We start from the raw sequence: 12498 nt of genomic DNA on the forward strand, positions 1-12498 counted from the left end.
CCATGTGGTAGAGTGAAACAGTTCCTGCCCTGCATATATTTGAGTTGCTTGTGGCAATCAAATAATAACCCTAGAATTACAGCAAAATGTATGGAATTTAATAATCTTTATTGTCACAAGTAGGCTTACATTAACACTGCAATGAAGTTACTGTGAAAAGCCCCTAGTTGCCACATTCCGGCGCCTGTTCGGGTACACAGAGAACTCAGAATATCCAATTCACCTAATATTATTTGCACCATTTCAGAGAACAAATAAGTTGTTGAGCATGACTTTCTTGGGCATCGGTGTTGTATTTTTCTGCAATACCTTTCCTTAGAATTGGTATAGGGCATAGTATGCACATACCATGCATTGCCTCATTCTCCAACAAGTATAAATGAAACTTCAGTGCTCCTTTGCATTTTGACAAATGAGGTGCCTCTGCTGATTCTGGTACTATCTGTTCTTGTGGCTTGACAGGCAATTAGTTAAAATAAAGTTCCCTTGGAAGTTTCATCTTGATTTGAAGATGGGAACCAAAATGGACATTCTGCCTGGTATTGCAGTACTCCTGTACTTAATTGAAAGAGTATTCAACTTTCACAAGGAACTGCTGCTCTACTTTTTAAAACCTAAAAGCATAAGAATTATATGTGTAACCAGATATTTTTATACTTTACACCAGGATGGAAACCAAATTTGGTTTATATAAAGCTGACTCACTACAATTTCAGATCACCAGTGTTAAAGTTATCAAATTTTGTAACATTTACAAAATAGCACAATTTCGTGAATAAATGGTGACATTCAGCCAGTTTGTGTTTGATTTGAAAGCAACTATTTTTGTTTGAACTGTGGATGCCATTGGGTGGAGCCTATTGCTAAACAGTAATTTTGTTGAATCATCTAAAAATAAAATCCTGTCTAAATGTGTGCGTTATGCTTTACTTGAAATACTCCACATTTAAAGAAACAAATTCCACACATTTTCTTCAATAATGCTTCAATGTTTCATTAAAATTGTTAACTCCAACCTGAAGATTAACACGCTGTACATGAATTATTTGTTCTAGCTAAATTTAAGTTGATTTTTAATCAAACAAAACATGTAGCATACAAAACTGGGACAAGTGGCTTATTATAATAATGTGTTTGATAATTATCGGTTTCATATAGCACCAGTTTATAAATCAAATATTGTGTTTCTCATTTCAGCTGCGTTTACTATGATTGGTACTTCCACCCATCTCTCGGATCAGTGTTCACAGTTTGCCATTCCATCTTTCTGTCACTTTGTGTTCCCTCTTTGCGATGATGATAATTCCCGTAATCCCAAACCACGGGAATTATGCCGGGATGAGTGTGAAGTTTTGGAAAATGATCTGTGTAGAACAGAATACATAATTGCAAGGTCGAACCCGCTCATTCTTATGCAGCTTCAGTTGCCAAACTGTGAGGATCTGCCACTGCCGGAAAGCCCAGAGGCAGCAAGCTGCATGAGAATTGGAATTCCTGTGGATAGGATTAACAGATGTAAGTATGAAAAAGATTTAGTTTGTTTTAACTAATCCCATCAATCATTGATCCCATTCTCCTGTTGTTCTCTGATGGAAATATTGTCCTTCAGGTAATTAAAATGTTTAGACCCATTTAAACACTCGCACTGATGGACCTGAAGTGAAAATCACAGGTTTAGGCCACCCACAGACTGTGGGATATAATAAGGTGTTTCCAAATGTCAGTAAACAAAACTTTGTGGCCTGCCAGGGGAACAAAATTCCCTGACAGCTCTACCATCAACCTCCATCTCCGTCCCCCCACCCACTTCCACTAATGCTTTTTGTTTTCTGCTGAAGCGCGTAACTGGTCAATTACTTTAAGGTTGACTATATTTAGACCATATCAACAGTCCAAGTAGGAAAACATTGTACCCTTTAATAACAATGCATTGACCCAAGAAGCCAGAAAGCACTTCTTTCTCTGTCCTTTTAAGGGCACAATTTTTAATTGGTCTTAAACAATCCATAGAATTAACTAGATTTGATAGTTCAGAGTACAATTGTGATTCACACACACAAGGTCTGAAAGATTGATTTTTTTTAAATGAATGTGGTCGTTAAGGTCATTCAGTTTTTGGACATTCTGGTTCTTTGTGAAACAACTATGGCAGGGGTGGGCAAACTACGGCCCGCGGGCCGCATGCGGCCCGCCAAAGGTATTTCTGCGGCCCACCAAGTCGTTAAAAAAAAAAAAAAAAAATTTTCTAAAAAAACAAAATTTTTTTTTTTTTTAATTTTTTTTTAAAGGTTAATGGGTGGGGGGCTGTTGGATTACTTACTGGCATAGGGTGGATACGTTGACTTGAGTAGGGTGATCATTGCTTGGCACAACGTCGAGGGCCGAAGGGCCTGTTCTGTGCTGTACTGTTCTATGTTCTATATGAGGCGCCCAGAATCATAACCGGGTGAAGTAATTATTTTACTTAATATACTATGCGGCCCTTTGTGAATTGTGAATTTCTGAATGCGGCCCTTGCACGGAAAAGTTTGCCCACCCCTGAACTATGGTGATATATTTTTGGAAATATGATGCATGAATTTGACTGCAAGCTGCTGGATATAGGAACACAACAGCTACAAACCATTCAGTTCCGAGTCTGTTCCTCCATTCAATTAGATATTGACCGATCTTTATTTTCACGGCATCTAACAGCCTTTGTGCCATAACCTTTAACACACTTGCCTGACAAAAATCTATCGATTTCTTTTCATAAGTTTTCAGTTCGACCAGCCTCAACAGCTTTTTGTGCGAATGTTCCAGATTTCCATCACCATTATGTGAAAAAATGTTTCCTGGCATTACCCATGAACGACATGCTAAATGATGTGTCCATGTTCTGAACTTCCATACCAGAAGAAATTCTTTCTCTCCATCACCTTAAACACCTCAATCATATCACCCCTAAATGTTCTATACTGAAGTTAAAACATTATTGTCTAAAACCTGTCCTCAAGGTGTGGCACCCTGAATTGAAAACTAAGTACTCTAAATACCATATAACTAGAGCTTTAAGTGACTGCAACATAACTTGCACCCCTTTAATTGTCAACCTCCTGTTGGCCTTTCAAATTATTATTTGAATCTGGCCACTAGCAATTGCTGATTTCTGTACTGGGAATCCTAAATCTCTATCTCTCTCCACAGCTTCTCGCCATATTAAAAATATTTTGATCTAACATTCTTGGGTTCAAAATAGATGATCTCACATTTCTACATGCCACAGTTTGCCTTATCGTCTTGTCTATCAAAATTGCCAGGCAACTTTCTGCTCCCATTTAAAGTATTTACTCTGTCATCTAACTTGGTGTTGTCAGCATACTTATATATGACTATTCCTTCATCTAAGTGATTTATAAATGATCATGAAATATAATTATTTTTATATGCTAATGGAGGCATTTTAAAAATAGGTTTATGTTTTAAATTAAAGCCAGTAGCCTGAAAGACTGAAGAAAGTATGTTTTATTCTCAATTTGAAATACAAAAAAAGCTCTTAGTTTGGGGAATTTATATTTATACGGAATTTTGTAATAATATTGATTAATTAACTGGCATACAATGGTGCAGTATTTAACAGAATTCGCAGTTTGCTATTCATTTGCCTGGGTGTGTTATTGAAAATTAAGAACATTATGCAAAGATTAATGCACTCAAGGGTTTGGGGAGCTGTAGTTTATAAATAAAAACGAGATAAAATAATGAGAACTGAAATAATAATTGAAAAAAATCAATGACTGTCTTGCTTTAATTTTACTGTCATGAACATCATTTCAGGAATATATTTGAAATGTGAACCCAATATTCCTCCCTAATATGAATTTTTTTCATTGGTTCCACTTTTGAATATGAAAAAAAGATATATATGAAAGTCACATTTACAACTCCGATGATGATGAGTGCTAAATGTCCTTGCAGAAGTCACCCTTTCCTGACCCAATTCACAGCCGGGTGAGAGTGGGACTTGGGAATTAGACTTTCTAGTAACTGTTACATGGAGCAGGATAACGTTATAGATGATGGTGTGGCTACAATAATTTAAAGTATTTTTGAGCATCACAAGATTCCAAATCTCAATTGTGGGGAGGTGCAACTCTTTACAGAAGTCTGTTATAATTGACAAGCTCCCTATCTATCTCCTGGTTGGCTGCGCAGCATGGTTTCATTTAACTGATCAGTGAAAATATTCATTGGTACACTCTTCAAAACCAAATCATTGAACAACAACCAGACTGCTGGCAAGCGGTTAAAAAGAATCATTACACAGCACTGTCAATGCCCTGTGGGTGAAACCAGTACCACCCAAATTAGACAGCATATATGTAGCATTTTACACTCGTTTCATTTTATATCATAGGAAGAATCCTTCTGGTTCCATATTTTTGATTTTATAACTAGCCATCAGATTAAAAAGGACACTTCTAAGGCTAGTTTACTTTATAAATTGCAATGTTCTTGTGACATTCATGTTTTTAATAAATTGCTTTTGAAACTTATATTTTCTATTAAATCGTGATTACATGATTTTGATAAATAGCAGGAAATGAACAAATAGATTTAAGCCAGAGCAATAAGAGCTGAGGCAAACTTTCATCTTCATATTTTGCACATGTAGCAAAACTCATCAGTCAAATTTCCATATTTGGGTTGATTATATTTCAAAATACATTATTGGATATCTTGTTACAATAAAACACTCTATGGAACCAGCAATATTTGAAACTTAACATTGAGACTTTTTACCCTCAATAATCATGTAGGTTTTATTTCTGGATTAACCATGAGAGAGAATTAAATTGGTACTGAAGCAAAGCAAGAGTAAAGGTTAGGTGTGATTGAAGAATGTATAACAGAATAAACAACATTAATTGCAGGAATAAACAGGATTAAGGATCTGAGATTTGAATTGTATGTACTTTATTCGGTCTAGTGTGCCCTATATGCTAAGTGTATCTTTGTTTAAGTTGGCCATACAGATCATAAATGCTACAATGGCAGTGGAGCTGATTACAGAGGAACCGTTAGTATGACAAAATCAGGATACAAGTGTCAGTTGTGGAATTCCCAATATCCCCACGCTCATCAGTTCAGCAGTTTGGAGTATCCAGAACTTGGAGGTGGTCACGCTTATTGTCGCAATCCAGGTGGACAAATGGATGGACCATGGTGCTACACACAGAGCGAAGCTCGTCTTGAACTCTGTGATATTCCTGCCTGCCGTAAGCTTAAGCAGCTTGTTTCATGATAACATTACCTGTGCCATAATATGTTGGTGTTTTGATGATGTGGTACTGTATATTAAACATTTTGCATTGTAGTAGTGAACTCACCTGCAATTAATTGCATGTATTTTGAACATAAACATGGAGCGGGATTCTCCGTTAGCCAGTGGCAAAATCAGGAAATGTGATTTGGCGGAGAATAGTTTCCGACGCCAAAATCGCGGCAGGCAACGAATTGACGCCACCTCGAAAATTGCGTCAATGCATTTCACTCCGCACGTATAGTAGACACCGTTTTCTTATCATGAACGTACTCTCCAGGGCTCCGTGATTCTCCGCCTCCGATGGGCTGAGTTCCCGACGGCGTGGTTCACTTGTGCTTTTAAAAATTGTGAAACCGGCGTGGCGGCTGCTGAGGGAGAGAGAGGGAGTACGGAAAGTGTCCAACATCACCTTAGGTTGCTGACAGTTGTGCAGCTGGCCGGTGAGGGGGCTTCTGCAAGGGCTGAGGGGAGTAGTGGAGGGTGGCCAAGAGGTAGGCTGTGGGGTCAGGGTGGACGGACACGGAACACCATTGCCGCAGCCGGCAAGGCAGCTTTGCAGCTGATCATACCGCTAATTGCCCACTTTGAACCTGGTTCCACAGGTCCTATAGGTGTTCCACGAGATGACGCATCAGCTGTATGGGTGTGCTCCAGCACAACCAGTGTCATCCTTTTGGCAGGGATAAACGTGTGTAGGGCGTGTAATGTGTATGTGTGGCTGCAGCTTGTCAGCCTCCCGAGTGTCGATCACGGATCCGGCGAATCCCGTACCAATTTTAAGTGGAATCGAGTACATTCCACGTGGCACCGGTTCTAGCCCCTCAACGGTAACGGAATTGGTCCAGGTGCAGCACCAGTTGTTCTGTCGTAAAAGTCCACGGATTCTCCGTTGGCTTCAACACTTAGTCTCAGAAATGGAGAATCCCGTCCAATATAAATGAAAGACAAATTATCCATTCATCAGGGACAAGGTGTTGGACTGGTTTAGCACACTACCCTTCTTAATACTGATATTTGGTTTGACCGCCAACCTGGGTGATGGGATTAAAGTAAGGTAAGGACATATTTCATCGAATTTACAGTGCAGAAGGAGGCCATTCGGCCCATCAAGTCTGTATCGGCTCTTGGAAAGAGCACCCTACCCAAGGTCAACACCTCCACCCTATCCCCATAACCCAGTAACCCCACCCAACACTAAGGGCAATTTTGGACACTAAGGGCAATTTATCATGGCCAATCCACCTAACCTGCACATCTTTGGACTGTGGGAGGAAACCGGAGCACCCGGAGGAAACCCACGCACACACGGGGTGGATGTGCAGACTCCGCACATTGACCCAAGCCGGAATTGAACCTGGGAGCCTGGAGCTGTGAAGCAATTGTGCTATCCACAATGCTACTGTGCTGCCCATATTGCAGAACTACTCCTTATTTGGATATCATTGATAATCTCATTCAGGGAAGTTACAAGAAAGATTAGTGAAGGGGAATGGAAGAAGCTCATGCATTGATACTCTGAGGCCTGGGCTGAGTGGAGGGAGTCTTATTTTGCATCTATATCTTCTTGATATTCTTGACCTAGGATTGCTTAATGCAAAATCTGGGTCCTTGAAATTGGAAATACTTTCCATTTCTCAGTGCTAATATTGCTCTGCGGGGTTCAGCACTGTACTTGGTGAAGTTACCAAGTGGAGTTTTGTTGTTTTTACCCTCTCCGGGTTAATGAAATGAAAGGGGAAATCACCCTGAGCTGTTTTGTATCCATATCCTGACAACGAGCTGAGAGCAGCGCTAGCAGGTTGCTTGCTCACCATTGTGATTGGAGGTTGGCAAGAGACAAAGATTGGAAGAGTGAGAATTTTGATTAAATGAATTGAAACCTAGATTTAACAGTTTCTTTAGTATTGAATCTGTCCTGTTGTATATGTCCAATTCAGATACTTCAACCAGCACCTTAATCAAAGTTTCCCCAGGTGTCTTTATTTATGAGGAGAACAAAGTACGGACAAAGATATAATGCAACACACTTTATTAAATATAGTTAAACTATAAATTACCCTCTATATACAAGAAACACCCAGGATTCGACTATACTACCCGCAAAGGTGGTTTGGTGTGCTGTAGATCTTATCCCTGAGTCCCTCTGGTTCCTCTTTGTAAAGGTGATTCTCGCTGGCTGTTTTTCCTTGCTTCCTTCCTGGTCCGGTCTGCTCTTGGTGCCTCCCGTCTTGAGCCTTCGCTTTGAGTTTTCGCTTCCTAGTTGTCGGGAATGCCTATTTTTATCCCTCTGTCATCACCCGCCTCCCATGGCCTTCTGCCAATGGAGTCTCGGGAGACGAGGTCTAGTTGATGACCTGTTGACAGGGCAACTGAGCCTGCCCTAGGAGGAGCAATGATCGCTTGATGGGTTATCAGGAACTGTGGACAATAGGCCAATGCATCTTAAGTAGGAGCGATAATTACTTGATGGTTATCAGGGGCTGCTTCAGACAGAAGAAGGAGGCTTATGTAAAGATGAGACGTGATGGTTCAGTTAGGGCGCTTGAGAGTTACAAGTTAGCTAGGAAGGCTCTAAAGAGAGAGCTAAGAAGAGCCAGGCGAGGACATGAGAAGTCTTTGGCAGGTAGGATCAAGGATAACCCTAAAGCTTTCTAGAGATATGTCAGGAATAAAAGAATGACTAACGTAAGAGAAGGGCCAGTCAAGGACAGTAGTGGGAAGTTGTGCGTGGAGTCCGAGGAGATAGGAGAGGTGCTAAATGAGTATTTCTCATCTGTATTCACACAGGCAAAAGACAAAATTGTTGAGGAGAATACTGAGATACAGGCTACTAGACTAGAAGGGCTTGAGGTTCATAAGGAGGAGCTGTTAGCTATTCTGGAAAGTGTGAAAATAGTTAAGTCCCCTGGGCCGGATAGGATTTATCCTAGGATTCTCTGGAAAGCTAGGGAGGAGATTGCTGAGCCTTTGGCTTTGATCTTTAAGTCATCTTTGTCTACAGGAATAGTGCCAGAAGACGTAAATGTTGTCCCCTTGTTCAAGAAGAGGAGTAGAGATAACCACAGTAACTATAGGCCAGTGAGCCTTACTTTTGTTGTGGGAAAAGTCTTGGAAAGGTTTATAAGAGATAGGATGTATAATCATCTGGAAAGGAATAATTTGATTAGAGATAGTCAACATGGTTTTGTGAAGGGTAGGTCGTGCCTCACAAACCTCGCTGAGTTCTTCGAGAAGGTGACCAAACAGGTGGATGAGGGTAAAGCAGTTGATGTGGTGTATATGGATTTCAGTAAAGCGTTTGATAAGGTTCCCATGGTAGGCTATTGTAGGAAGTACGGAGGCATGGGATTCAGGGTGATTTAGCAGTTTGGATCAGAAATTGGCTAGCTGATAGAAGATGGGAAATGTTCTGACTGGTGTCCAGTTACTAGTGGTGTACCACAAGGATCTGTTTTGGGGCCGCTGCTGTTTGTCATTTTTATAAATGACCCGGAGGAGGGCGTAGAAGGATGGGTGAGTAAATTTGCAGATGACACTAAAGTCGGTGGAGTTGTGGACAGTGCAGAAGGATGTTACAGAGGGACATAGATAAGCTGCAGAGCTGGGCTGACAGGTGGCAAATGCAGAAAAGTTTAATGCAGAAAAGTGTGAGGTGATTCATTTTGGAAGGAATAACAGGAAGACAGAGTAATGGGCTAATGGTAAGATTCTTGGTAGTGTGGACGAGCAGAGAGATCGAGGTGTCCATGTCCATAGATCCCTGAAAGTTGCCACCCAGGTTGAGAGGGTTGTTAAGAAGGCGTACGGTGTATTAGCTTTTATTGGTAGAGGAATTGAGTTTTGGAGCCATGAGGTCATCTTGCAGTTGTGCAAAACTCTGGTGCGGCCGCATTTGGAGTATTGCATGCAGTTCTGGTCGCCACATTATAGGAAGGATGTTGAAGCATTGGAAAGGGTACAGAGGAGATTTACAAGGATGTTGCCTGGTATGGAGGGAAGATCTTATGAGGAAAGGCTGAAGGACTTGAGGCTGTTTTCGTTAGAGAGAAGAAGGTTAAGAGGTGACTTAATTGAGGCATACAAGATGATCAGAGGATTAGATAGGGTGGACATTGAGAGCCTTTTTCCTCGGATGGTGATGTCCAGCATGAGGGGACATAGCTTTAAATTGAGGGGAGATAGATATAGGACAGATGTCAGAGGTAGGTAGGGCGTGGAATGCCCTGCCTGTAACAATAGTGGACTCTCCAACACTAAACGCATTCAAATGGTAATTGGATAGGCATATGGACGATAAAGGAATAGTGTAGAGGGACTTTAGAAGGGTTTCACAGGACGGGGCAACATCGAGGGCCAAAGGGCCTGTACTGCGCTGTAATGTTCTATGTTCTATGCCCCAGGAGCCTGTCTGAGTTCTGTATATTTGGTTTCAAGTCGGATATTCTGCAGGCTTCTTGCTGGAGCGGACTGTGATTTTAATTTAAAGTGCCCAATTCTTTAATTTAGGATATCCAATTTAATCCAATTTAATTTATAGGGGCAGCACGGTAGCACAAGTGGATAGTACTGTGGCTTCACAGCGCCAGGGTCCCAGGTTTGATTCCCCGCTGGGTCACTGTCTGTCCGGAGTCTGCACGTTCTCCCCGTGTCTGCGTGGATTTCCTTTGGGTGCTCCGGTTTCCTCCCAGAGTCCAAAGACGTGCCGGTTAAGTGGATTGGCCATGATAAATTGCCCTTAGTCACCAAAAAGGCTAGGAGGGGTTATTGGGTTACAGGGATAGGGTGGAAGTGAGGGCTTAAGTGGGTCGGTGCAGACTCGATGGGCTAAATGGCCTCCTTCTGCACTGTATGTTCTATGTTCTAATCGGCCTTAAAACTAGACCCTGATTATATTACCACAATACTTAATTCTGCACCAATCATAGTAAATCATGAACAGAAGATGTGCTGTATTCATCCTCTGTGCATGTAAAAAAGGAAGAGAGTAGCTAAAGTAAACGTTGGTCTCTTAGAAGCAGAGACAGGAGGAACTATTATGGGGAGTGAGGAAATAGCAGAGACATTGAACAAATATATTTTGTCTGGCTTCACAGTAGAATACAAATGTTGCACACCAGAAATAGAGGGTTACTTAGGTGCTAAAAAGTGAGAAAATTAAGGAATTTGATATCAGCGGGGAAAAAGTATGAGACAAAGATAACAACTCTGATTTGACAATTACCCCAGGACCTGATGGTCTACAGAGATGGTGGATGCTCTGGCTATGATTTTCCAAAATTCCTTATATTCTGGAATGGTCCCACATAATTAGAAGTAAGCAAATGTGACACCACTATTCAAGAAGGGAGGGAGAAAACTCAAAACTATAGGTCAGTTAGCCTGACACCAATCATTGGGAAAGTGTGGAGTCTAGTGTTAAAGAATCCTTGACTTAGAGAGTCATCGTGTGATTAAAGTTAGCATGGTTTTTTGAAAGGGAAATCAATGTGTTTGACAAATTTATTAGAGTTTCATGATGATCTAACTAGTAGGGTGGCTAAAGGAGCATCAGAAGATGTTGTACACTTAGATTTCCAAAATTGCTAACTAATTGCCCACTTAAGAGTCTCAATTGGTATCAAGGGCAGGAAGGTAGTGACATCCCCACCCACACCCTTTAATCTGATTAAATTAGATTCCCTCCCCCCTCTTCCACCAAGCTCCAAATTTACCTTGGGGAGGGTATTAAACTATGCACCTTGTCTCTCCAAGAGCAAGAGTAGCTATTGGTATCTCCAATGTGCTCTGCCTTAACTCTCCCAGATTTACTTCAACTAAAATACTCACCCACTCCATGTTCTGCATTCCATTTTGAATCTGATGGACCAGTAAATTTAGGAAGCTTTGGTGAGCAACTTTGCAACCTCAGTGATGGGTCCAGGAATTAGTCACCAATGAGAAGGTCGTGCTGGGAACAGCCCACTTCAAAACGAACATGCTCGCAGAATTTAGTACGGCAAAAGAAGTGGCCTGTAAAATACATCAAGAGTTTTGCTTGCACACAGCCAATCTGTTGATGCTCACAGTATAAATATCCCAACTTTACATGTGAGTTTGAAACCAAATCAGATTATTTTGAAAATCATGAGAGCATCGCAAAAAGCTCAAAAGAGTATAAATAGAGCACCAAAGTCTTGTTCCACGTGGGAACCAGGAAAAAGGTTGAGGTTCTGCAAGCAGAGTTTAAGGAGCTCAGGGTGAAGTTGAAGTGGAACCTTAAAGGTAGTAATATTTAGATTACTCCAGTGCCATGAGCTAGTGAGTATAGGATACGACTAACACATGGCTGGAGAAATGATGCAAGAAGGAGGGTTACAGATTCCTGAGACATTGGAACCAATTCTGGGGCAGAAAGGAGCTGTTCAAGATGGATGGGTTTGTTATCAACAGAGTTAGGATCAGGGAGGATGACTAATGTTTTGAATAGGACATAAACACATTTGGCAAAGGGATGAGCATAAGGGTGAAACATTTAAAAAAAGCAAGGCTCATGGAGGAAATGGCAATAGTGCAAAGAATTCTTGCATCGACAAGATGCACTGCCGTAACTCACCAATGTTCCTTAGACAACACCTTCCAAACCCACAACCGCTACCATTATGAAGGACAAGAGCAGCAGATACCTGGGAACCCCGCCACCAAGAAGTTCCCCCCCCCCCAAGTCGCTCACCACCCTGACTTGGAAATATATCGCCGCTCCTTCACTGTCACTGGGGCAACATCCTGGAACTCCCTCCCTAACAGCACAGTGGGTGTACCTACATCTCAAGGACTGCAGTGGTTCAAGAAGGCAACTCACTACCACCTTAAGGGCAACTAGAGGTGGGCAATAAATGCTGGCCTAGCCAGCAAAGTCCACATTTTGTAAATAAATTCTAAAAATAAATAAATAAAATTCTCCGCCCATTGGGATTCTCCTGGCGCGATTCTCCACTCCCCACGCCGGGTGGGAGAATCGCGAGAGGGCCAGGCGACTCATTTCACGCCCCCCCGGCTCCCCCCGCAATTCTCCCACCCCCCGCTCAGAAGAATCGCCGCTCGCCGTTTTTCACGGCTACCGGCGATTCTCCGGCCAGGATGGGCCAAGCGGCCTGCCGTTCGTGACCGTTTCACGACGGTGGCAACCACACCTGGTCGCTGCTGTCGTGAACATG

General features: G+C 41.8%; 1 protein-coding gene across 3 annotated transcripts in view; it reads left to right on the top strand.

The window, feature by feature from the left end:
- The window catches only part of ror2 (receptor tyrosine kinase-like orphan receptor 2), a 323434-nt gene that overhangs the window by 297386 nt on the left and 13550 nt on the right, over positions 1-12498 (top strand). For 2 of the 3 annotated variants that reach the window (XM_038804721.1, XM_038804723.1), the window contains 2 exons: positions 1198-1515; positions 5004-5258. In XM_038804721.1, the coding sequence (XP_038660649.1) occupies positions 1198-1515; positions 5004-5258 (573 nt within the window). The remainder of the gene's footprint in view (positions 1-1197; positions 1516-5003; positions 5259-12498) is intronic. The other variant, XM_038804722.1, reaches the window with a different exon arrangement.

The sequence above is a fragment of the Scyliorhinus canicula genome, chromosome 8 (assembly GCF_902713615.1).
Source record: "Scyliorhinus canicula chromosome 8, sScyCan1.1, whole genome shotgun sequence".
Taxonomy (NCBI): domain Eukaryota; kingdom Metazoa; phylum Chordata; class Chondrichthyes; order Carcharhiniformes; family Scyliorhinidae; genus Scyliorhinus; species Scyliorhinus canicula.